The 27,611-nt window shown below is 35.9% G+C and overlaps 1 protein-coding gene and 2 long non-coding RNA genes across 4 annotated transcripts in view; 2 read left to right on the forward strand and 1 right to left on the reverse strand.

The window, feature by feature from the left end:
• The window catches only part of LOC140849907 (uncharacterized), a 181,280-nt gene extending 180,674 nt beyond the window's left edge, over positions 1-606 (reverse strand). For both annotated transcript variants that reach the window (XR_012132289.1, XR_012132288.1), the window contains exon 1: positions 451-606. This is a non-coding gene — a long non-coding RNA (uncharacterized lncRNA). The remainder of the gene's footprint in view (positions 1-450) is intronic.
• Positions 605-24,546, forward strand: SEM1 (SEM1 26S proteasome subunit). The gene is made up of 3 exons (XM_073238803.1): positions 605-797; positions 18,726-18,819; positions 24,347-24,546. Exons 1-3 carry the CDS (start codon positions 722-724, stop codon positions 24,387-24,389), a joined length of 213 nt encoding a protein of 70 aa, XP_073094904.1. The 5' UTR covers positions 605-721; the 3' UTR covers positions 24,390-24,546.
• On the forward strand, positions 804-18,719 carry LOC140849908 (uncharacterized). The gene is made up of 3 exons (XR_012132290.1): positions 804-973; positions 9,100-9,253; positions 9,635-18,719. It is a non-coding gene; the product is annotated as an uncharacterized lncRNA (long non-coding RNA).
• Positions 24,547-27,611: the final 3,065 nt, after the last annotated feature.

A 27,611-nucleotide genomic window follows, 5' to 3' on the forward strand; every position in this document is an offset into this window, starting at 1 on the left:
ACATATTACATAAAATTCACCTAAAATATTACATATATATAGTTTTATGCAGCCCTGTATATTCAAAGCAATATTTAATATTTGAGAAATTCAAAATGATCTATTTTGAACATCATAAAATATTACATATATCGGGTTTTAACAGTACTACTTTATAGTATCTCTATTACACACACACACCTAAACACACTATTGAACAACATATTTACCACAGTACAATTACAAGGTAGAGAAGTCTAGCACTACCGGAGTGACGTGGACTCTTTCTTTCTGAACCTAAATTTTCTGGTATGTTGGGGGGATCTTACACCCACGCTCTGGGAACTGGTTTAGACAGGTAACCTATCTTAGGGCCTGCCACTGAATTTTTGCGGGCACTTCCCACAGCTGTTAACTAAGCTGCTTAATTTTTCTACACATTCTGAGTCTTTTCCAGTCACGGAAACCTACCCTGAGCTCCATCTTGTCAATTCAGAGTCTGGATAAGAGGTAAGGGCACAAAATAATCCACTTAAACACTGAAGTAGAGCTAAACCCACAGGCAGCGTTGGGCGGACCTCCAGTATCCCAGCATTCCCCGCGCTGCTCCCGCAGCTCCTCTCCGCGTCTCTATGGTAAAGTCGGTTTTACAGGCGGTAGCGGCTTCGGCGGCTCCTGTGAGGAAGAGTGAGGGTTCCAACGTTTCTGCTGGCCTGAGCGGGTTTGGGTGCTGAGGGTCGCAATGTCAGAGAAAAAGCAGCCGGTAGACTTGGGTCTCCTGGAGGAGGACGACGAGTTCGAGGAGTTCCCTGCGGAAGGTAACAGGTTGGGCCCCGGCTTCTGGGCCTCGCGGCGGTTGACTCAGGCCCTCGGGTGGAGGCGGGCGCGGGCGCAAGGGCTAGGTCCGGAGTTGCCCCGCGGCCTTACGCGGCGCGGCGCGCACGACCCTCCGTGAAGGTGGCATCGGGTTCGGATGTCACGGTGGGACGCGCTGGTGAGGCCGAACGCCTCTGCTTTCTCCTTGGGAGGAGTCATGGTGACCCGGGGCGCCCAAGCCTGGTATCCGGGAGGTTGGTTCTTTGGCTCTTTAGCCGTTACTCGCAGCCTTGCTCATATTTACGGAACCTCTTTTCCCTTTATTTTTCTTTTGGTGTAGCAGCCTTCCTTTGCCTTTACACCGTACAGAATTAAATTATTTGTGGTTAGGCCCGTGGTGCTTTTAGGACTTCACAAATGAAAAGCCTGTTAGGTAGGATGGGCGGGCGGATCAGGTGTTAGTGCTTAATACACCGGATTGTCTTACTTTTGTTCCTCAGTTTTGATAACTTTGAACAAACTTAAGTGTAAGACCCTAAAACGTCTACATTTTTTTTTATTAGCTTCATGGTTTTTAAGAGGAACTTCAGTTTTCTCATTGTAGGTAATAGCAGATAGGTAACATTTATTCGGCGGTTGCTTGTCTGAGTGCTGGTATGTGTCTTAAGTGCTTTGCTTGCATTAATTAATGTTCACAAATCTAGCAAGTAGGTACAGGTATTACTATTCTTCAGATAAGGAAAGTGAAGGTTAGAACAGTTAAAAAAACTTGTCTCATGTCACAGAACTGGCTAGAAATGATGGACACCTGGCCTGCTTGACGCCAGGGCTCCTAAGCTCCTAAGATGTACTGCTTCTGTTTGTTAGATTGTTGTAGCCAGTTAGGTTTTCAAATTTGTGTTATTAGCAACCGTTACAAGTAAGCTATTTATTTCATAAGAAAAAAGGTTACTGTTGGGTAGCCTTTCTGAAGGTGGTAGGGAAACAGTTGTGGGTAACGATGTACAAATCTGTTAAGCAATTACTCCTTCACTAAAATTATCCTAAGTTGTACTCCATTATGATCCCTATTGTGCATAAAACCACATGGCTGAGACGTTCTTTTTATTTTGTTTAGTGGGAGGAGACATTAATGTATATGATACACAAACTTAAACCCAAAGCCCATTTCAATCCAAGCTTCATTATGTATGGTGGGAGTTGTTTGTGTATTTTTGGTGGTAGATTTATCTGTCCAGACATGTTTTATTTTGTGTACTTTCAGGTTGGTTTATAAACTTCCAGTGGTGAGCCATGTAGTAGAAAACTGGCTTATTAAGGCCAGGATCCAGTTTTTACTCAAACTTCATATTCAAATAGCATTTATTCATTGTTTATCATATACAAGGTACAATGTTAGGCACTTAATTTACATTATGTAGTCTAATTATCACCACAACTGTGAAGAAACTGAGGCTCAGATACTTAAAAAGTTTTTCATTAAGTAGTCAGGTCAGGATCTGAAAGGTCTGGTACCCAATCCAAGCTTTATTCTTATTCAGCCAGTGTGCCTGGTGCATAGTAGGTGGTAGTAAATGATTGTTGAATGAATGAACCTCCATTTAAAAGTAAGTAGTTGAGAGTTGACTGCCTAGGAGGATCTAGAGATAACTTTGCCTGGTGATACACATGATTTTTCTCAGCAACTTCAGTTCATCAACTTTTGGAGAATGCTGCTTGCAGCAATTTGCTCAAAATGTTGGTAGTTATATAGTAAAATCTCATTAAAGTTAAAAAGAAAGCAAAGAATATTTTTTCTGAAGACAAAGGCCTCTCAACAACAGACCAGTTTATTATAGTAACATTATTTATTGGTCACCTTAAAGAATATTTGCTGCCTTCAGGTTTGGATGTGTGAACCCTCATTCATTCAGAAAACTTTCCATTTAGAATGAGAAATAACATTTGAAATGCCTTTGTTTCCTTCAGGCTTTGTTCTGTATGCTTCTTTGGTTTATAATTCAGACGGGTTTCCTTCCATGTTAATTTTGTTTTTTATTATTATTATTATTTGTTTTTTGATTTTTTTTTTACTGAAGTATAGTTGATGCACAACTTATATTGGTTCCTTTCATGTTAATTTGTATTAGATTTTGCTGGATACAAAATTAGCCCGCTAGGTGAAACCAGTCGATATTTGCTAATAAAAACTGCTCTGATAAATAACAAACCTTAGAGAAAAATGATTTGGAGAAATGTTACCAAAGAATCATCTCATTTGAAACTGTGCTTTTCTTACATATTTGGGCCTATGGTTTCATCTCCATTGCTACTCAATGTGATCCATGGACCAGCAGTTTTGGCATTACTTGGGAGTTTATTAGAAATGCAGCATCTCAACCTAGACCTACTCGAATCAGTTGGACTTCACCAACATTCCTAAAGGATTTGTATGTATGCACATTAAAGTTAGAGAAGCTCTGTTTTAAAACAGTGGCCTGTTTTGAGTCTTTCAGTATTTGTGTTTTTAGTTCAGTTTATTAATGCCCTGAGTTACATTCCAGTTCTTGTCCTTGGGAAATTCTTTTTCTGTTGATTGTCTTTATGGTAAATAAGCCACTGAGAAACTCACTAACAGAACTTAAGATTGCCTGTAATATCTTTCCTGTTTGTAGGAGGTATTAATTTCAAAGGTCTTCTTAGCTCTCCATTCTCAAGTGGGTGATGTCCATTGTTGAAGGTAGCTTGAGGTTGAGAGCCTGCTACTTCTTGGACTTCATTACTGAAGTTATGTATTCCTCGTTTGACTAATGGATTGTCCGTTGTTCAGGAGTGTTGCTGCTATGTCTCCTCCTGGATAATAATTTTGGCAGGGTGCCAATTCAGTCCTCTTAGGGGAGAATTTCTGTTTAAAAAGGAAATTAAGATGATGTGTTTCATTGGAGGCCTCGTTTATTCTGAATAGCTCTTCTTTAAGGTGGGTGATTCTCTGGTTCACAAGATACAAAGGAAAGTGCTCTTTTTTATTTTTCCTTCCCCATATTTAATTTGTGGTCTGTGATACACTGGCAGTTGTTCACAACTATTCTAATTGGTGAATGTATGATCGATCTGCTGGTGATTAAACAAGAAACTGTTAAAAATCATGTTTGGGATCTTTGTGAAATGCATTCTACAACTTCCTGACCACTTAAACTTACTGAGATAGACTTTATTAGGAAAATACATTCAACATTGTGGGTGTGATTGATTATGATACAATTTTGTAAGCTTTAGTGTGGTTAGAATTTTGTAACTGGAAAGCAGCTTAAAGTCCAGAGAAAGAATTTGTCAAGATCCCACAGCTAAGTTAGTAGTAGTAGAGCTAGGTCCAAAACTGAAGTACTTTATAATTTATATGAAACTTTAAGTAATTTTTCACAGACATATTGAAGGGGTATTATAAATATTTTCATTAACCTCCATTCTCTGACAGATGTGGGTGAGAGTAAAAGTGGGAAGAACAAGTGAGCCTTTGGATTCTTTTAATTTCTATAAAATGCCAAAATTGAGAAGTTTTTTCTTTTTTAGGGGGAAAAGCTGTTTTATAATATTTAAAAGGAAAACTGAGTTTGCTTCCAGAAGCAGTGATTTTTACAAGAGAATACTATTATACTAAATATATAATTTTTCTGTAACCACTAAAACTTCTGTGTTATCTGAAGAAATTAAGCAGTATACCACCACATCCCCACCCTCCTTAAAAAATTTCTGGATAAGACACTGTTACTGACGGTTATCTTATCTGATGAGGCAGACAACACAACAGGCTGGTGGCCCCCTAATACTGCCAGCATTCTCGAATAACTGAGGTGCAATTACCTGTGCCTAATAAAGTAGGCCATCTTATACTGGTCCTTAACTAGGAAAATATTTTTGGATGCCACATTCACTTGACAGGTGTTAATGTGAAATAACTACCAGCATTTAGTGGGTAGAGGCCAAGGGTTTTAAATACCTGCTATGCGTAGACCAGTCCTGCTCAGGGAAGAATTGTCGTGTGAAAAATGCCACTGAGAAATATTTACATGAACGTTGGGTACCAACTAGATTAAACCATCAGTGGAAAGATACCTTAGAATTTTAAATGTAAAGGTGGATACATCTGACATTAACAATGTCAGATAATGTATTGGTCACTTTATAGAGTCCCACAGGGACTTTGCTCTGTTTAGTTAGTTATTAAATGTAATATGATGGACACATAAATAATACCATCACACATTTAAATTAGTTAAATGGTGTTAGCAAGAGGTGGAGAAATTGTGGTAATAAAATTTAAGGGAAAGGAAAAATATGAATGGCAGAGTGCCTACAGAATATCCATTCATGGTAATCATGCAAGAAGAAAGTTTTTGAATCCTGGGATGGAATAAGCATGACAAATCTAGGATGAGACCTAGGTTTAGAATTCACCATTCATCAACTTCTGGCTTGTCAGCTCATGCTAGTTACTTCCTTAAATAAATTTTTATAATATAACATATGGGATAATTGTAAAAGTAAGTGCTTATAGTAAAAATTTAAACCTAAAAAGGGCAGAAATTGAAAAGTAAAAATACCGTCTTTCTCCCAAAACGTTTCTAATGCTTGGTGGTACCCACTGTTAGATTGTTTTTCTAGTAGTCTCCCAAAATTTATATATTGTATGTGTTCGTATATATCCTTTAAATAGACAGGACCATACCGTATGTACTGTTCTCCTACTTATTTTTTACATTATAGATCTTAGACACGTGTTCACGTAAAAAAGTTTACCTTCTGCTTTTTAACAGGTGTGTACTACTGGTCCATTGTATGCATGTTAAATAATCTATTTAATTAGCTCTTTATTGATAGGTGGTTTTAGGTTTTCTGTTTGCATGTTTTTATGTTTTTTCTTTTATGGTGCAGTGAATATTCTTACATCTTTATATGTATGTGTCTTGCCATACATATGGGTTTCAGTCCCGGGCAAGTTCACTATGGATTCGGTATGACCAAAGAAATGACAGTACAACGTTCTTGGGCGAAAGGGTTATACCCAACTTTATTTCCATGGTGGCAGGTTAATCACTAGAAACCCGTTCACTCAGAGTGAGTCTGCACGCAGCAAGCCAGTCTCTCTCTGCCTATGGGCCGCTCTGCCTGCACAGCTGTCCCAGTCTCTGTTCTCGGCGTTGCCACCACTCCAGCCTCTGCTCTGTTCTCCTGCAACCTTGCAGCCATGCCACCGTGTCACCCAGAGCACTGGGCGGAGCTCTTTATATAGAGCCAATAACACCGTATTGCCCACAAGTGTGTAGTGAGCTAGCCAACCAGGGCCAGTTGAGAATCCTGGCCACAGGAACCTTCATTTTATCCATACTCCACCTCTCCAGGATTCTCACCTCTCAATCTGCGTGCTCTCAATCCTCTGCAGTGGTCCCTGTGTGAGAAAGCTGGAGTGTTGTAACCACATTCCATAATAACATAACATACAAATAACAAAAATTATGACAAATTATAATGACCTTCAAGCCTGAGGAGATCCATTGCACCAAGTGGTCATCCTGGCTGTATTCAAACCAGTTCTACTCAAATGAGTTAACCAAAAGGACTATGGGTGGGCTTTACAATACCCACCTTCTCCAGCTTCTCCAGCAAAAAGTCTTGCAGACACACAGGCCAATCTTATTGCCTTATCTCTGCCTTCTGCTTCGTTCTCAGCAGCTGGAATGGCTACTCCTGTCCCAGTTGTTGCCACAGCTCCAGTCATTCAATTTCTTTTCATCTGCTCCTGCCTTTTCAAACCAACCCACATCTGGGTCCTCGTGACCTTCATGGGGCCCTTTAAATTCTTCCTTCGAGAAGCAGACCATATTTCCTTTTGTGCTTGAGCCTGAGGATTGAAGCAGAGCATGAAGTGCTCCACAGCCTGAGGAGGGGGCTGCTCCTCTCCTGAAAGAACCCGAGGTTGCTGAGTGCTTCTGGCTTTCCACTAGCTTTCAACCAGGTGGGGTCTCAACCGAGGAGGGGCCAATGCCTTCGGCACTGGCAGGGCCTCCACCCCAACCACCGTTCCTCCATTTCTGGGACTGAGCTACACTACATCCTTCACCTGCCCTAAAGCACCTGGCAGCCTGCACGCTGCTGCTTCTCCTAATGTTGCTCCTTGGGCCTCTGCTCCTTCTCTTGCTGCTTTCTCTTGGGCCTTTACTGTTTCCACAGCACTTCGTAGTGACGCCAGTCAGCAACAAATTTTCTTTCTCTCAGGGTGGACCCCAGTCCTCCACCCCTTCACAGTACCACATGTCCACAGGTGCAGCCTGCTGAAACACTCCTTCCTGAGGGCAGCCTTTTCTTTTCCTTGGTCAACAGTGAACCCTGCCGACTATTGCCAATTGCCTTGCCTGTGGGTTTCAGCCCTGGGCAAGTTCACTATAGATTCAATGTGACCAAAGAACTGACAGTAGAACGTTCTTGGGTCAAAAGGGTTTATTACCCGGCTTGTTCTCCAGGCAGGACATCGAGCACTAGAGTCTCTGCCTCTGCCCAGGGCACTGGGCCAGAGCTCTCTATCGTGCAATAATAGCTTATTGCCTATGGGTGTGGAAGCAGTAACCTAGCAAACAGGCCAGTTACATGATCAGGTGGTCTAAGTTCAGCGAGGATCCTGGCCATAGGAACCCCAACTTCCCCACAGTATGTTTTTGTACTTATCTGTAAATTAACCTCTTAGAGAGGAAACTACCAGATCAAATTGGCAGGTAAATTTTTTATTTTTAATATAATTTTTTATTTTGAAATAATCACAAACTTACAGAATAATTGAAGGTACAGTACAAATACCTTTTCTCCCTGAACCATTTGAGAGTTGTCAACCTGATGCCCATCACCCGTGAATATTTAAATGTGTATTTCCTAAGAAGACTTAAACACAGTATAACCATCAAAATTAGAAATTAGCACACAGATAAATTCCTGTCATCTAGGCCACACATCCTTCTCAGGTTTCTCCAATTCTCTCAATGTCTTGATTAAGAATCATGAATTACATTCAGCTGTTGCATCTCTTTAGTCCTCAGTCTATAGCAGTTCTTCGTTGTCTTTGACTTTAATGATTTTGACACTTTGAAGATTATAGACCAGTTGGTTTTTAGAATGTTTCTCAACTTGGATTTGTCTTGTATTTCTACAAAATTGATTCAGGTTCTGCACCTTGGCAGGAATACCGCAGTCATGATGCTGTGTCCTCATTGCATCCTGTCAGACAGATCGTAATTCTCATTTGTTTATTATTAATGATGTTCACTGTGATCATTTTATTGAGATAGCGCCTGTGAGACTTTTCCATTGCTATTCATTTTCCCTTCATGATAAATAGGTATTTTATGAGGAGGGATTTGAAGTACATAAATACAGTTCATCATCAAACTTTTTGGTTTATTCCTTTGATGATTTATATCAGTACAGACTCATGGATTCTCATTCAAAGGGTTATAATTTGTTATTACTTATTTTGATCCTCATATTGTCCCATATTTGAACATAGGGAACCCCTTTAAGCTGTCTTCTGTGACCTTTTGACATGTTACCATCATTCTTTGTGCATTTCCTAGCATTATGGCACAAGAAGATTGTCTTGCCAATTAGTTTCAGCCCTGGGCAAGTTCTCCATGGATTCAATGTGACCAGATAAATTGACAGCAAAACGTTCTTTGGGGTGAAAGGGTTTATTACCTGACTTGTTTTCCCGGCAGTAGGTCGAGCACTAGCGGCTCTGCCTCCACCCAGAGCACTGGGCTGAGCCATCTATATAGTGCAATAATAGCTTATTGCCTAAAGGTGTGGAGGCGGTAGCGTAGCAACAGGCCAGTTATATCATCAGGTGGTTTAAGTTCAGTGAGGATCCCGGCCATAGGAACCCCAACTTCCCCACAAAGGTATTCCAAGTTAATCTTGTACTCTCTGTGCTCTAGTCCTTCTAGTACAGAATGATATATAGAAGGCAAGATGTTAACTCCAGTTGTGCTAACTCCAATTGCTTTGGGGAACCTCTCATTTGAAGGAACTAGAAAATACACAAATATGTGTATACATATGTACATGTTTACATCTGTATATGTGTGTTTGTATAAAACCACAAGCTCATACAGAGATCTCCAATTACAGTTCAGTACCACAGTGTTCATTCAAGTTTTTTCCTGTCCATATTTGTAACCCTCCTCCCCAGCTGTCTTCCCAGCCTGGCTTCCACAATCTTAAGTATATTGTTTGTTTGGTCATTCTCCTCCCTAACCAATATTTGTTGTCCCCTCCACTCAGAGATGCCTTCCTTATCCCACTTGTGATAACATTGAACATTCGGTGCCAGGCCACCTTCTTACAAAGGCTCTGGCACACTAACCATTCGACACTGCCACTCCACAGGAATGCCTCTCTGCCTCATCTTGGGCTCTGACACCTCATCCAGGACCAGGTAAACCTTACTTTTTGTCATATATTCTCAAATTGCTTTTGAGAAGTATTATACCAATTAACATTCCTATCTGCAATTCACTTTTTCCCTCATAAGGTTGCCTACACTCCATATTAAAATAAAACATTTTAGTCATGGTGAACCTGATGGATGAAAAAGAATCACAACATTTTGGTTGGGATTGATTTCTTTTGAATGAAATTAACATTATGTTTTTTCCTTGAACTATTACCTTCTTAATCTTCAGTTTCTTCCTATGTAATTGGTAGATAATAGTCACCTAAGGATTACATGATTGTGTTAATCTGTTCGAACTGCCATAACAAAAATACCATAGATTGACTGAGTGGTTTAAATAACACAAATTTATTTACTCAGCAGTTCTGGAGGCTAAGTCCAAGATTAAGGTGTTGGTTGATTCAGTTCCTGGTGAGGATTCTGTTTTGCAGACTGATGCCTTTCTTACTTTGTCTTCTTAAGGTAGAGTGAGCAAGCTCTTTGGTGTTTGTCTTTTCCTGTAACAGCACTAATCCTGTCATAAGGATTCCACTTTCATTATCTCATACAACCCTAATTAACTTGAAAAGGCCCCATCCCCAAAAATACCATTCCGTTGTGACTTAGGGCTTCAACATACCCATTTTGGTATAGGGAGGACACAGTCCATAATAATGATGTATGTAAAATGCATAGCATACAGTTTGGCAAAGTCGATATTCAGTAAACATTAGTCCCTTTTCTTTTCTCCCTCTTAATCAATTTAGGGATTCAGAGTTTGGATTCTCTTTGGTATTTAAGTTATTTAAAATTTGTCAAATTCTAAATTTTTGACAAATATTTTATTTGTAATTATAGGTATATCTAAAGTAAAGCTTGTTGAGTTTTTGAATTATTTGATAACTCATTCATTTTCTAGTACTAAAGATTTCTAAGTTAAAATACGGCCAAAATTTTTTTCCAAAAATACTTTAAAAATAGTTCAGTTGTTCATATAAATTATAAAGATACATAAAATAGCATACATTTTTTAGGATGTAATTAGATGTACAAGACATTCAAAGAAATACAATGAAATGAAAAACCCACGAATCAAGATACTAGTTCTTGGGAAGGGGTAGTGAGAGGTGTGACCTGGGTCATTAAACAGTAAAACTACTTTGAAAAACTAATGAGCTATTTCACTGATTTTGTGGGATGAATAAGTCATAAGCAATTGTGACTTAGTGTTTAATGTTGCTACTTGGTTGCTATTCAGCATTACTCATTGAAAGATGGGATGAACAGTGAAAACATGGGGAAAACAATTGTTTAAAAAACTATACTTACACTCTTCTGAAGTATTGAAAATTCACCAAGTGTCTTCCCGCCACCCCCCACCACCCCCAGTTTGTGTTCTGTTATGTATGTAATAATTAGCAGGACTGGCATTGTTGTCTTTATTCTGGGACTTCTCTTCTTGATTAGCACATAATAAATGATTAATTCATTCAATATGTATTGATTGAGTGCTTCCTGTAAGTTAGGTACTGAATTGTATATAGAAAGAATGATACTAGCTGCTACTTAGGAATACTAAGTGCTTTACATATATAGTCAAATTTAATCCTTAAAGCAGCCTTATGATGGCTTTAAATTTAGGGCTCAGCAAAATTAATTTACCAAGGTCATAGTTAACTAGAGGCTGTACTGTGGCAAATTTGACTCTCTAGTTAGATATATGTCTTTGAACTTAGTGATATAAATCTCAAGGGAGTTAGGGATCAGTGATTTTGTTCCAAGCTTGAGCTTTTTAGTATTTTAGAGGTGCTGATCCTGATAGGTGGTTGTCCAAGCCTTTCCCTCCCCACCCCCAATTAAATCAGAGTAACTTCGCCTTTGACTTGACTGTCTTTAACTGTTGGTCTTCTGGTTAAGATTTCATGTGATTTCCTTCCAGTGGGGGTTTAGAGGTGAGCATTTAAATAACTGATGGTAAAGTGCTACAGTAGTTGAAAAGAAGAGGGAATAATTTCCACTCAACATGAGATAGCAACATTTGAACAGTTTCCAAAAAATAGAAATGTAGGAAAGGGTTTTCTAAAAGAAGGGTAAAAGGAATAGATGGATGGAAGATCAAAGTGTGTATGTTTGTGTATTTTATTTGGCTGTGAGAAAGTGGTTGCAAATGCAGGTAGTTTGGTACCTAATCATGGAAAGCTTTAAGGCAAGTGGCCAGTTAAGACTTTACCCTTAGATAAGAAGTGGGTTTTTTTGTTTGATATGTGTTCCATTTAGGCAGTGGTCAGTTAAGGAAAAATTAACCCAGCAGAATTAATTTGAATGGATAGAAAGACATTCAGGGAAGCTAATTAGTAAATTGTTGAAATAGGTTGAGGACTAAGGGCCTGAAATAGTTTGTTACTGGAAAAGAGTAAATAAAAACAGTGATAGAAGAACAACAAAGGCTCTTTGGCAACTGGTATGATACAGACTGTTAGGAATAAGAAGAAAATGGGAGTGTGATTTTTGCACTTGCATGTCTAATGGAAGACGGGTTGTGGAACTCACATCGGGTGCCCATGGCTCCATAATATGGAGGATCAGAATAAGGGAATTGAGATGTGTAGGACATGAGGGCTTAGAAAAGATGAGAGTAATGGCTTTTGGGATTAAATAAAACTAAAGAGAAACAAAAGCACTAACCAACAAAGAGAACTAAAGTCAGCATGACTCTGTAGTGGAATCATTCTGCCAGATACATAATTTTTTGAATTGTTGATGAAAAGAATTGTGTTTGAATTCCCTTTTTAAAATGTAAGAAAAATTATACACGATTAAGTTATTTTGATCCTCTGTTTCAGACTCCTGGTCACAGACAACTGAAAACTCACCAATAGTGTGGTAGCAACATCATTGATGATTTGCTTCTGGTTGTTTGCTCTGAAGTTTGCCAGTGACAGTTTTGGTCTGTTGGAGAAAATATAGTAATACAATGGTTACTATGGAAGATACAAATTTCTTAGCTGCTGAATAGATGTTAGGTCTCTAAGATATAGAAGTTTTTGTGTCATATAACCTAAAGAAATGAAATTTATTTTAAAAAATTCTGATCTGTTTTATACAGTTTAAGCAGGAACACATGTAAATTTATCTCAGAATAACTAGATTTATTGTGGCTTCATTATCATATTCATGAGTGTAATGATGCTATTTGCAACTATTGCTGTTCTCTTTTACATGCACCTATGATGGTGAATGTATATTTTAGAACTCTTTTGAACCTTCATCCATTTCTTCTACATTTTTCTTTATGTAATGTTCTGTATATACATGCACATTTTTTATTTGAAGAAACTTTGTGGGAGATTAGTTTATATTCAGAGTAGCTTTACTGTTAAAGAATGAATGAGAATTTGATGCTCCTGAAAATCGGTATAGAACATTTGCAACTCTATTTGGTTTAAATGGAACTTCCTCTTTTCTCCAAAGTGGTGTACTTCATACTTTTAAGAAATTTCAAAATGTATGTTGGATGGTGAGGAGAGTTAAGTAATTTTAAGAACATTAAGTTGAGAAAAAAAACCTATTTTCACACTTAAATGTTAGTGATACTTAAAGAGATGAAGTATATGAGATCTTTGATAGTTCAGATTTTGGAAATGTAAAGCTAGTTACAGATGTAGTTTTCACAGACAAATGGGAACAAAGCCATATTTGGGGGCAAAGTCTTAAATAATTTAGAATTGTTAGAAACTTATGTATTAGGCATCTGTTACAGGTTATTTCCAATTCTGACTTCTTAAAATATGGTAATATTTTTACCAGTACACATCTGGAGGCCTGCACACTGAAGTAAACACAGCTGTGGTCATTTAAACGATTAATCACTATCCTGGCAATGCATTTAGTGTTGAAGATAAAGTGTACACTTTATAAAGTCATCTATGAGATTATTTGAAGTACTTTATTCAATTTTAATTTTAAAGATTAAAGTCACTTAGTGATTTTTGGTTATTTATTATTGTAGAGAAATGTGTCTGTTGTTTGAAATGAGGCTCCTTTTTCATTTAAAATTTGATCTTAAACTTTTCCCTACTCAGTTTTCCTCTCTTGTATACTTAACGGTCCAATTTTTATCCCCTTTATTTTTGCCTTAAATGGCTCCCTTCTTTCTGGCTGAGATTTCTCTGTTCTTAGAAGAACAAAAAGAAAGTTTACATGTAACATTATAACGTACTTGGTAAATAGTTTGTTATTGACTGCAGTGACAACATGAGAGTAACAGTACTATTTTATCCCTAAACCTAATGATTAACTCTAAGTCACTTTTCTCATCTATAAAAGTGCAGAAATGTTGATTTTTTTTAGTTTTTAGCTTTGGGAATAGATACTTTTAACAAAATTTGGCCTTCTAGCAGTTTTCTGATGACTCTGCTATAAAACTAAGGGAAATCCTGAGTGTGATTTCCTTTTCTTTAACTTCTTAATTTACCTTCATTATAAAATATAGGTAGTTTCATGCTGATGGACAGTGATTGCAATGGGGACTGGGGGGAAGGACTTGATAATATGGGTAAATGTTGAAACCCAGTGTTACTCATCTGAAACCTTCATAAGACTGTGTATCAATGATACCTTAATTAAAAATAAGTAAAATGAAATATAGGTAGTTTAACAGAGAATAGAAAATTTCAGTTTAAGCTTCAAGGTACTTCTACAAGAAAGGAGAAAATGTAAGGATATCTCTCTCTCCCCCGGTCAATTTTGAGATGTAATTAGTACTATTATTAAGTATTACTATTGTTAAGGACCTCAGAGAATAGTATAGGATTTCTATTTAGGTAACTGCAGTATTCCCTCTTTGAGGATAGTAATTTTGCTAGGAGACATAAGACAATCAATTGATGAGGGTAAAAAATCAATATTTTTGATTATTGAGAATTTTATGAATGAATATAAATTCACTCTCCTCTACCCAATGATCAAAGTTGGGTATACATTTGATTGAGCTTCTAAGCAACCTGAAATAAATTCCCTGTGAGAAACTTTTTCATCTTTTCAGGCATTGAGTTCTTAAAAGAAGTTTCCCATATAATTTCTCTTAGGAGAGTATTGAATGAAGTTATCACTATTCCCAGAAGCATTCTTAATAGTAAATACAGTTGAGAGTTTTACATTACTCATTCCTAATACATGATATTGTTGATCTCTTCTATCTTGAAATATATACTCTTGGCTTCACTGATAACACACTGGCCTCTGTTTTCTTGAGATTTGCCACTAAAAGGGAGGGAACTTGAGAAATGTTAGTTTCACTTACCCAACATGTTACTGAGTGTTTGTTTGTGCCCAGCACTCAGCTCTAGGCATTAGAGTTACAAAGTTAATAAATGTGGTTCCTACCTGAAGGTTTTGAGTAGTAACTGGTAGGCATCAGTGGAGGTTAGGTATAAACAGTGTGAGATTAGGGAGGAGGAGACAGAAAGACCAGTTTTCCATGAAGGGGAATAATAGCTCCTAAATTAACATAGTGGCAATAAGAATAGGGGGAGAGGAGACTAATTCTGGAGATACTTAGGAATTGAAATGGAAGGGACATGAGTGATTTGGGAGTTAAATAGGAGTAGTAGCTAAGATACCTCCCAAGTGTCTGGTTTGGGGAGCCAGATAAATGGGTGTATTTTATTCTTAAGTCATAATGATGACATACTGCACTTAAAAAATTTTGGTGGATACATAATGTAATGAATAAAATACTGATACTATAAGCCATTGTTGAATAGCTTTAAGTCTGTATGTGTGTTAAAAGAAAATCCTAACTCATTCCTTTTGTTACTTTTGTTTCCAGATTGAAATGTTATTAGCCATGATTCTAATAAGCAACTACTAAGATGAAGCTAATTGCTAGGACATACTTAAAATTGAGTATGTAACTTATAATTACTGTTTTAAGAGAAGAAGCAAGATCTGATTTAGAGTTTTGTTTGATTTGTCATAACCAATGGTTGTGCATATTCTAGGTACTATTTGTAACTTAAGAATACAAAGATAAGTAGTGTTGTTATTAAGGAGCAGACCATTAGTAATGGACATAGACATAAACAAATAATTTTGACTGGACATAGACATATAAACAAGTAATTTTGATTGTACATAATGTAAATGATGAGATGGAGATACACGCAAAAGAGGAACCTAATCTCTGAGGGTGAGGAGAGGAAGGGAATAGAGAAGGCTTCCAGAGTTGATTTCCAAACTGACTTTTAAACAATTATTTTTCCCACATTTTCTTTTGAAAATTTCAATCTTATAGAAAAGTTAAAAAAGAGGTCAACTGAGGGGAGAGCAAAATAGGTAAAGGGACCAAAAGATACAAACTTATAAATAAGTCATGAGGATATAATGTACAACATGGTGACTGTAGTTAATAATATTGCAGTGCATATTTGAAGGCTGCTAAGAGAGTAGATCTTAAAAATCCTCATAAGAAAAAAATTGGTGACAGATGTTAACTAGATCTACTGTGATCATTTTGCAATATGTGCAAATATTGAATTAATGTTGTACACCTGAAACTAGTATGTCAGTTATATCTCATTAAAAAAGAAAAGAGGGCAACAAATACCCAAGTTTCATCACTTAACTTTTGTTATATTTACTTCATTTCTATCCTCTATGATAGAAACTATCATACATGATATATATAAAATAACAATAACCATTTGCAGGTAAACCACTGACAGAATTACACTTGACTCAGCATACATGTCTTAAATAATAAGGACAGTCTCCTATAAAAAATTTTACAAATCTTATTTAAGAAAATTAAACATTAATTCAGTATTCCAAGTACATAGTCCATAATCAGATTTTACCAACTGCTCCAAAAATGTCTCATCACTTTTTTCCCCAGTCCAGCATACCATTACTTCACTTATACATTCCATTTGATTGTTAAATCACCTCAGCCTCTTTTAATCTAGAATAGTTCTGTTTTTTTTCTTGTTTTTCATGACATCAACTTATTTGAAAAGACCAGTTATAGAAAGTCCCGCCTTCTGAATTTGCCTGATAGTTTCCTCATGATTAGATGTAGCATTAACATTTTTAGCAAGAGTGCTATGTAGGTGATACTTCTTACTGCTTTGCATCAAGATGCATGTGTCAAGTTGTCCCAATTTATCATTGATGTTAAATTTATTATTGGTTAAGATGATGATTATCAGCTCTCTCCATTTTCCCCTTTTGTAATGAGTAATCTATCCTATTGTCTAAGCATTTTCCACCCAATAGTTTTAGCACCATTGTTGATCCTTGCCTAAATTGCATTAGGTGTTGCAAAATGGTGCTTTTTTCTAATGAATCTACATTTATGGAGCTGGGAACTGTAACCAAGAGTATTTCTACCTCCCTCCTCCCCAAAGCAGATTGCTATGGGCTTAAGGGTTTTTTATTTAATTCAGTGTGTCTTGATTCTCAAGTTGCTGCAGATTTGGCCAGTGGAAACACCTTTAAGCCAGCGTTTGTGTCCTTCGATGTGCTTTCGGGCATTAAAAAGATATCCCAGACTTACCTAGCAATTACCATGTTCCAGATATGAGGTGTCAGCTATTTCTTCAGGGAGCTGTGGTTCTTTTTAATGTGGAATAGTATTTGAGCTAATTCAGGTAAGTAGAAGTTAGGCCAAGGAGTAGGTTCAAAAGATGGCACAAAGAGAGAGATGAGGAGCAGCATGAAATGTTTGATGAAAGTTTTAAGCAGTTTCAAAACATGAAATAAAGTTAGGGTTGAATAAAATGAAGGTCTTAGAATTGTTTGTCATTATTACAACTTTTAGGTTGGGGAAAGGTGTATGAGAGAGTACTTCAAGACACATGACTAACAAGGAATCATACAATGGATTAAATGCTAAATTAAAATTTTCATATAAATACATCATATAATATACTACAGTTTTTTTGTGATGAAACTTAAAGCATATTATAGCAGGTAGGCCAACCTAAGTAGAAGGAGAGCAGAGTATGCATGAAGTCTCTTGCTTCTGGTGTACTTTGATGTCATTTTTTAAGAGTATGTAGTGACATCACCATGGAGACTAGATTTTTATCAGAATCAAGAGAATAGAAGAAAGAAAAACTTGTTAGAAGAATATTGCCATTGTATAAGTAAGGGTAATGTGAACGTCTAATCTAGAGAAAAGGTAATAGGGAAGGAGACACAAGGATAGATTTTTAGAATGACTTTGGGGATAAAACGGGCAGGACTTGATCATAGAAAGAGGAGAAGATTTAGGATGACACTTCCGACCCCACCCCTGCACCTAGAACGCCTGACTGAATGCATTTGTGTTTTTCCTAAGGCCAGGAATAAATGTTAGTTGGGAGCAGGAGATGGTGAATATAATTAAGTTTTGGTCATGTTGAGCTTGTGTCATATAATTAAGTTTTGGTCATGTTGAGCTGGTAGGCAATTATATGTAGAATTCTAAAGTTCAAGAGAGAGGGTCTGAGTAGAGAGACAGGTAAGAAAACATGTTGCTGAAAAGTATTTCTTTGGGGAGGCTCTAAAGGAGAGCAGGAACCAGGAATGCATTCCTAATTCAAGCATTCTGCCACAAACTGGTATTAAGAGCCCTAAGGAGGAGATGTGTGGGAGGCAGCTTACATTTCACCATAATGCTACTTGACTTCTGAAATGGAAATAATGACTAGAAATTTGGTTGTAGGAAAGCCATCTTATTGATAGTTCCTTTCTACTTGTGTATCTAGTGATTTGTAACTTCTGCTCTTACTAGTATTACTCTCTCAATAGTTATTCCTTGTTCTGGTATTAGACTGACTGAAGATGTTAGTTTACATGTGTGTTTTCTGACTATTCTAAACAAAAACTAAAATCTAACCCCTCTCCCATCACCAAAAGGGAAGGAAGACCCAAAAAAAAGTAGAAAACAAAAACTACAACATTCCTCTTTATGCGTATTTATATATCCTTCCTTTAAAATTATGTATTTGTGATGTTAGGCAAATGTTAGTGATAGCCTAGACTTCAGTCTACTTTTTATTAATCTGTGTGTGAGTTATCCTTTTTTATTTTTAGTTTCAAATTCTAGGCTGACACTTTACTTCTACTCAATGTGATTCAGTGTTGTTGGTACTGTTTTGAAATACTATGAAATACACCTTATAAAAATTACCCCACAGTAATACCAGAAAAGTAAATATCCTCCTGGGATTATAATAAATTTTCATGGCAAATAGAATTTTTTGTATTAATTTCTGTTTTAGATTATCTGCAAATTCGAGAAGTGAGAGAACAAGGCAGTGTAAATTGAGATTTAAAGATTATCATTTCTCATAGGTATATTAGATTTTGATTGTGATTTTAGATACTAGATTTGATTAGGTTTTGATTATGAGAGTCAGTGACAAAGTTTCTGAAGTTTTTATATTTATGGAAATAATATATGAGAAATAACATCTGTTTCTGTTTTTAGACTGGGCTGGTTTAGATGAAGACGAAGATGCACATGTCTGGGAGGATAATTGGGATGATGACAATGTAGAGGATGACTTCTCCAATCAGTTACGGTAAGTTTTAAGCCAGACTTTATATAGTTTAGTATTAATTGTAAGTATGGAATATGTAACATACATATGTTAATTGACCTCTTAAAAGATAATTAGTCTTTGAAATGTTTTTGAATTATGAAAAGACATATTGCCCTCATTTCCTATGTCTCTAAATAGGAATACTTAGTGTAATTGCATAAAACTTGTTTTTTTAGTCTCTTTACAAAGGTAAATAGCATATTTGCTGTATTTTATCCTTGTGTCAGTGTTAATATCTGTTAGCATTAATTTTCTACCAATATTGAATAACTCAGCAAAAATTAGAGTACTAGGCCCCCATAGATTGGTGATTCTCAAGTTGAAATGGAAATTAGGGTGATAAGGAGTATACTTTTTCATATTCATATACAAACAAATTTACCTAATATGATTGATTAAAGTAAAATTCATATAACATAAAATTTACCATTTTAAAGTGAAGAGTTCAGTGGTATTTTGTATATTCAGTGTTGTGCAACCATCATTTCTGTTTAATTCCACGACATTACATCACCCCAAAAAGAAAACACTATGCCCATTAAGTAGTCACTCTGCATTCCTCTTTTCCCCCAGCCTCTTGCAGCTACTAATCTGCTTTCTGTCTCTGGATTTGCCTATTCTAGATATTTCATAGCAGTGGAATCATACAAGAAGTGATCTGTGTGTCTAGCTTCTTATACTTAGCATAATGTTTTCAAGTTTCATCCATGTTGTAGGATGTATCAGTACTTAATTCCTTTCAGTGGCTGAATAATTTTGTATTCTCTGGATATACCAGTTTATTTATCCATTTATCAGCTGATGGACATTTGGACATCTTTTTTTAGCTTTGGACATTTGGTGGATGGACAGTGTTGCTATGAACATTCTTGTACAACTTTTCATTAATACCTGTTTTAAATTTTGGGGAATATAAGCCTTAGAATAAAATTGCTGGGACATGATGTAATTGATTTTAAATTTTAGAGTAACTTCCAAACTGCTTTTCATAGCAGCTGAACAATTTTACGTTACTACCAGCAGTGTATGAAGGTTCTTAACTCTCCACATCCTCACCAAAACTTATTTTTCATTTTTTTTTAGTGTAACCATCCTAGTGGATATGAACTGGTATTGTGGTTTTTATTTCATTTCCCTAATGATTAATGATGAGCCTCCTTTCATGTATTTGTTGGCCATTTGTATACCTTCTTTAGAGAAAAACCCATTCAAGTCCTTTGCCCATTTGTAAGTGAGTTGTTTGTCTTGCTGAGTTGAAGGGTCCTTCAGCATACTATTTACAAGTATTTTCTCCCATTTTGTTAGGTGGTCTTGATCACTTTCTTTGTAATGTTCTTTGTACAAGTTTTTAATTCTGATAAAGTCTAGTTTACTCTTTTTCTAACAATTTCAGAATTTTATCTCTTACATTTAAGATTTCCATACATTTTAAATTAACTTTGTAGATGGTGAAATAAGGGTCCAGTTTCCTTGGCCCATGGATAGCCAGTTACGCCATTACCACTTTTCAGAGAGACAACTCCTTCTTCTCTAATTTTTTTTTATGATTCAACTCATATTTATCAGTCTTGGCTGCAAAGATATCCCAAGTAGACTGTTTCAGAATTTGTTCAAATCAGGATACAGATGTTCTATTGCAGTCTTCTCATTTTCTAGTTTAGTACATTTGTTCAAAAAAGAGAGATAATTTATAATAAATTTTTAAAGCTTATTTTTAATAACGATGTGGTAGATTTTCTGTGGTGCATTTTTTATGGGCTCAAACCCCTACATTCTAAAGATTTTTTAGTATTTTCTGGAGACTAATAACAATTTTACCCATCACCTTTCTCCCCTTTTTGGAAATAGTATGATTTACCTTTCACTTTTATTCTGGTACTTCTTCATGAAGTTCTCCATGACCTCTCAAAATTACTGACTCCAAGTTTTTGACTACATCTTTTCATTCTTCCAGTACTTTGAGATATAATTATTCAGAGCCTTGATGTTTTAAACTACTTTAATGCAGTTTGGAGTTATCTCACCTTAGTTTTCAAGTTTGTGTTGATGTTGTTTTTCCTTTTACAGTTTTATGAGCAAGATAGGAACAACAGCCATTGAACAGTAATCTTGCATTTTCTGTGAAGTCTATTCCATGCATTGGATCTATCACCTCTCAGTCTTCTTTATCTATACATGGTGCTCAAAGCATTTTTTGTTCTTTTTACAGATCTTGGTCCAGTCTGGGATTCTGTGTGTACAAGTTCTTGTCACTTTCTTTTTGCATTTAAACCAGCCACATCAGAGACACTTTACCTTTATATATATATATATGCATCCCTTTCTTCCTCATTAGAATCATATTATGCTGTTAGAGTATTTTCAGGCCTTCCAATTCTGTTGATCCTTATTCTGTGTTCTTAATCATATATCAGGTTTTGGTTTTCTGCTGTCTTGAAATTTTTAAAGTTGAGACTAAGTGAGTTTTCTTCCTTTGCAATTCACAGAAGAGTCAGCTTTCTCCAAAGTGTTTTACTTTTTTTTTTTTGCCTATCTTTAGTCAGAAAATAGCATTTTTCTCTTAAAAATTAAATCAAGACATTATTAAACATTATGATTTTTATCAGAAGCCTTTTAGTAGTAAATATATTAATAATTGGATTTCTTGTTACTGCTACATCTTGCCAGTTTACTCGTTCGGAATGAGAGCATTTTCATAGATACATTGTGGCTTACTGGTTTCATAATACACCTATACGTTGCTCTTATGTTTCTGTTATGTTTCTGCCTTTAGGTTTGTGAGTTTCTTCCAAAAGTGTATATAAATCTTGGTACCTCCATTAGTAAGATTTATCTTTTTAATTTCCCTATTTGTGAATTTGTCCTATATGTTATTGGTGTATCATCAGTGCTGTCAAATATAACTTAGTGATGGAAATGTTCTAGAAGTTTCACTATCCAATACAGTAGCCACTAGTCACATGGCTATCGAACACATGAAGTGTGGTTAGTGCAGCTGATTAACTGAATTTTTAATTTAATTCAAGTTTAATAAATAGCCTCATGTGACTACTATATTGGACAGTGCAGCCTCGTGTAATATTTATATCATTGCTTCAAAAAAGTATCTTAACAGTCCCCTGCAAAAATGTTCTTCCTAGTCTTTATAAAATGTATCAAGGCCCTCAATGTAGTATTATAAACCATGATGAAGAACAGTTTTACTGTTTTCTGATGTTACTGGGTCTTAATGCCATCTAACTTTGGAGAGGCAGTTCATTTCATACTCTAGAGTCAGTCAGATTCCCAACTCTGGATCAGCCTTTATTTAACTGCTCGTCTTTAGAAAGGATTTAGCGGTATACTTTGCATGTTTCTCTTTCAGTGTAATTACCTTCAACATGTATAAGTAGAAAGAAAAAGGCCACCTGTTTCTGAGTAACTAGAAGTCATTCTGTTTTTAGTGCTTCTGATACATTTTACTTTTTTATGTATCAGTAGAAATAAGTAGGATTATGAGATTTTCCTGCCAATGTATCACATTCTACATAAAAACTCTATGAAGACAATATAGTTCCTGATTTACCATGTTGGATATAGCCACTGTCATATAACAGTACTTTCTTGAATAGTAAGAAGAGTTCTCAAACCTACTAGTGGCTTTTAGTCTTGTTCTTGTTTTGTTGTGAAAGGAATGCTGCTATTTTTGTTTCAGTAGTGCATCTTCACTATATGTGTTCTGTAATAATGTGCCAGTTGTGCTGGATTTCTTCTCATTTGTGTTGGATTTTTCCATTCAAGAGGCTCATGATAATATTTTTGTTTGTTTTGTGTTTTGTTCTTAGTGGCCTTGGTTTATTTTCCTTATGGTTTCATATTTGTCCTAAATGCTAACAAAGAACTTTCCATTTTCTCTTTAAGAATTTAGCTGATGGCCGAACATGTCATCATCTCCTTTGTGTTCATAAACAGTTTATAACTGTAATAGGTCACCACCTCCTGTCAGGATGGCAAACAGAAACAAAGGTGGAGAGATTTGGTGTCTTTGTTACCTAAATCTTAGGTTGAATTTTGGGGGTGTTTTTTTGTTGTTGTTAAAATAAGAAAGAGAAAGTGAATAATCTACACTGATTTTGTTGAAGGCAGAAGAAAATTATTCTTTAAGAAAGTTTTTAAATCATTTCCATTTTAAATAGGAAACATACAAAGGATAGATACAACCTTCAGTTTTCTTGGGGGACAGGTAGCGCAAAGGAAGCATTTTTGTTAAATTTAGCAAAGGGGTAGAGTCAGAAACTTGTGCTGATCTCTTGACTCCAAATCCAGTGTTTTACCACCAGCCCATAATGCTCTCTGCACCTGAGCAGAAGACATCTAAGATGGTTCATATGAATAATCTTTGGCCTTAATATTATTCCTGGGCTTTAGGTCAGTATTTATATTTAAAATATTTTATAATAGTATAAAAATTTTAGGGAAGTGAAGGAGTTTGGGGGAATGAAAAATTCAGTCATCCTACTTAATGTGCTTTTTGCATTTTTTTGCATTGGATAGTGTATTAGTGTCTAAGCTAAGTTGTATTTGAGAGCAAAGCATTTTTATCTTGTTGGATATAGTAATGTAGGGCACACTAATCATACTTTACATTTGTTCAATGTTTTATCATAGATAGACCCACACATAATTTTGTTACGAACATCTATAAAATCTGAATTGTGGCAGATAAATTTCCAGTGATATTTGGAGTGGTAATTAGGTGAAATTGATTGCAGAGCTATTGTGTAAATGTTTTATACAATGCAGATCAACAGTTGCAGTTGAAATTCTCAGACTATGACTGAGACTTCAGGTTGAGTAAATTATTTAAATTACAGAGTGTTTTTTTAAAGTGTGTATATTTATATCAATATAAATTTATGAGATTTTTATATAGTTAAAAAATTAAAGTAAAAAGCCTTATTTAATATTACTTATTAATTATATTTATTTTGCCTACATACAGTTAATGCAGAATAATTCTCACACCCCTGTAAACTTGATCATTAATTTTTGACTTAGAGCAAGATGCATGTCAGCATGGAAAGCAATCTGTTTATTCTTTATGTGTAAATAACAGTAATTACCTGTTGTGATGATTATAAAGTCCCTTAAAGTTTGAGCTCAGTGTCTTGTGTTCTTAGCCACATGGTTAATAATTCTTAAAATTTATTTAAATATTTATGACAGAATATTTGCATGGTATTTGGAAGATAGTAATAGTTCCGTCATAAGTAGATTTACCAAAAAATTAAGGAATATACAATGTAAGTTTACTAATGAGAAAACAAAATTGTATTAGCAAAATATTGATTCACATCCAATTTCCTTTTTTATATAGATTTCTTTGTAGGGACTAAAGTAAAGCTGTTTAATAGTATTTTAAATTAGCTCATTGTTTTATTTATTGTGTTATTTCTAAAAACCATCTATTTCTTCAGTTTATCATAGAGAATGTCTAGTGACGTTGTTCTTCTGTGTTTTATTGTAGAGCTGAACTAGAGAAACATGGTTATAAGATGGAGACCTCATAGCATCCAGAAGAAATGCTGAAGCAACCTGAACTTGAACTGTTTACTAAATTCTAGGACAGAGAACCCAGAATGGGACAATAAAAAAATGTTTCGTTACCTGCTTGGATTTATTTTTGTTTTTGTAACACACAAAAATAAATGTTTTGATCTAATCTTAGTTTGGTTCAGAAGTCTTGATCATTAATTTTCTCATACCATTCATGATGTTCCAGAACTTTATTATATAGAGATAGTAAAATTTCCTATAATGAGATTTTTTTCTTTTTTAATGTTTACTGAGGCTCAGTTTAAATTGTGACTATAATTCATCTGATCCCCAATTCAGTACTTTTCTTAAACCACATTGATAAAATGATCTTATTTATAAGGTACTTCTTTTAAGTTAACTTTTAATCTTGGAAGCTTAGGCAACATTTACTGACATTTCTAAGGTGACCCTTCAAAACTTGTGTTTTTAAAATATTAATCATTTTAAGTTCCTGTAATTAGTTCCTGAGCCATTAATATTAATAGTTGATAGAGTATTAATTAGTCCATAAAATCCAGAATGGTTTGATCACAGTTTTTAGAATAGTGTCCTCTGTCAAAATTTGGAAAGTGGGCTCAAGATACTTTGTTAACATGTGTATATTCTCAGTACTACGTAACAGGTTCATTTTCTTCAGTTATGTTTCTGTGAAGTGATTACTGTTGCCGCATCTGCTCTTCTGAGTGGGAGATTTAAGTTGGTAGAGGATTCTTTCTTGAGAAGACTTAGAATGGAGTGAATGTACAAACTTTATTAGGAATTTTTTCCAACTTGAATGTTTTACTCATGTAGAAGTAGAATCACTGATCCTGTTGAGTAATTTAAAATGTAAAATTTATGTAACATGATGTACATTGGAAACCAAATTAGGAGTTGGCACTAGAAATACAATTTAAGGTATGCCTCAAAATAATTTTGAACACAAGTAAGTTTTCTCCTAAGACAAATTTTCGTTGCCTACCTGACAGAACTGCTCAATGATCAGGTGGAATGAAGAATAAGAAAGAACTTTGGAAAGTATGAAAAAGCACCTTGTATTTTTGTAATAGTGTAGTGAAGCATGGCTGTCATGCAAATGCACATGTGAAGAAGAATTTTGATGTATATTTTCTCAATACTTTGTGATTACAAGGTTATATTTAGACCTCAGTCACCTTGACAGTGTCAGATCAGTACTCAGGGAGATGGCTACCTCATGTCACTTGAGTTTAAATTGATGTAAAATACTATTTTTGAAGCCTCAAAGGAATTAGAGGCTTTAATGGGTTATCTCTAGTTATCCAGTGTTTTGTCCTTAATGAAATTCCAAAATTTAAGTGGATTTTCTCTTAAAGATCAAGTACCTGAAAACTCAGCATCAGTATGATGAAGCACATCAATGCTGAGAAGTGAGACTACAGTCAGGCAGCTGAAGAAAATTACTGGATGTTATGGTTAATAGATTTAACTTGATCTTCACTCTAAAGCATGCAGGCAGGGCCTATCCTAAGCACTTCATCAAACAGAAAACTTAGTTACAAAAAGGAAATGAAACGGTCCAAGGTTGCATAGCTAACCAATGTCAGGTATGGAGTAGAACCAGGAATTTTTTCCCTTGTAATTTTCTATAATCAAATCCATTTGAAATATTTTTAATTCAAATTACGGATGTAATAATAGTGGTCTTCAGGCCTTGGATTAGAATTGTTGCTATTGGATGTTATGTCCCTTCATCCTATTCCCACTAAGTGTTTAGAGGACTATGATGAGCCAATTCTCTTCTGAAAGGTTGGATAGTGTATCTGCCCTGTATTTTTAAAAGATACCATATCCTTTCTCTCCCACACTTACCAACTTGAGAGAGGGAGCATCTTCCACCATTTTGGCAGAGCTAACAATTTGCACCTCTCTCATTCCACCCACACATGACCCTGGGGAGTTGAACTCAGGTCTTATATAAGAAACCACTTGGTGGTTTCTGTTGTACTCCACCTCTAAATTTTGGTGTGGGTCTAGTCTTTTCTCTGGGTCCACTCTTACTCTATCCATACATTCTCTTTAGTTATCTCATCCAGTCTCAGCTGCTTAAAAAGAAATACCCCCATATCTCTGCATTCATGCTTATCAGTCTTGCCCTCTCCCTGACACCCCAAACCCCCAACTAACAACTTGATCACCTCTCCAATGTCTAATGGGTATTTTAAAGTTAACTGGGTGGAAACAAGCCTTGGTTATCCTTCTCAAACTGATATTTCTTCCATTCTTCCCCATCTCAGTAAATGCCTCCACTTTCTTCCCAATTGTGAAGCCAACACTAAGAACTTTTTGAATCCTCTAGTCTCCCAGTATTCAAAACATTGGCAAGCCCTTCAGCCCCGCCTCCAAAGCATATCCCATGTAGTTGCTACCATTGTTTGCCTATTTGGCATCCATTTCCCCCATCTCTTCTCTGACGTACTCATTATTTTCCCTCATGTATCCATCCTTCTTTCATACAGGCCATGTGACTCAAGGCAAACCAACTCTATTCTCATCTCGGTGAGAATCTTGTCTCTGCTTGATATTTAGCCAGTTGTAACTCCATCTCCCACACAAATAAAAGAGCTGGACAAAGCTTAAATAAGTGTGGCTTAATGAAACAATGGGCTAGGGGCATTTGGTAGAGAGGAAACCTGGCTCTTGAAATAGCCACATAAAGTGAGCATCTGTCTCGATATGAAAAAAGCATCTAGTCTGAATTGCCAGTGGAGGTCTTACAACTATGCCAGTTTGAGAGGATGATTAGAAAGTCTGGAAGAACATGATTCGTTAATGACACCATTGAGACTTTTGGCACTAGGCTTGTAAAACAAGCATACAGATTTCCTTACTTAAGACATCTTAGATTGGGTGTTTGCTTACTCGCACCCAGAAACATCTTAACTGATAAATCCAGAATCTTACTCCCACTTACTGGTATCTTAGTTTAAACTACCACTATTGTTCACTAAGGTTTCCTGCAATGACCACCTAACTGGTCTCCCAACTACTTCTGCCTTACAAGCTTTTCTGGAAAAAAGAGGGATCTTCAAGTTTAGATCATTGTCCTCCTTTCCTTAAATGTCATCAGGGGCTTAAAGCAGCATAAAATCTAAACTGCTTATAAAGCCTAACATGAACTGGGTTGTGCCTATCTCACCTTACATCACTTGATTTTCAAAAATGCCATATTTTGG

The sequence above is a fragment of the Manis javanica genome, chromosome 6 (assembly GCF_040802235.1).
Source record: "Manis javanica isolate MJ-LG chromosome 6, MJ_LKY, whole genome shotgun sequence".
Lineage (NCBI taxonomy): Eukaryota > Metazoa > Chordata > Mammalia > Pholidota > Manidae > Manis > Manis javanica.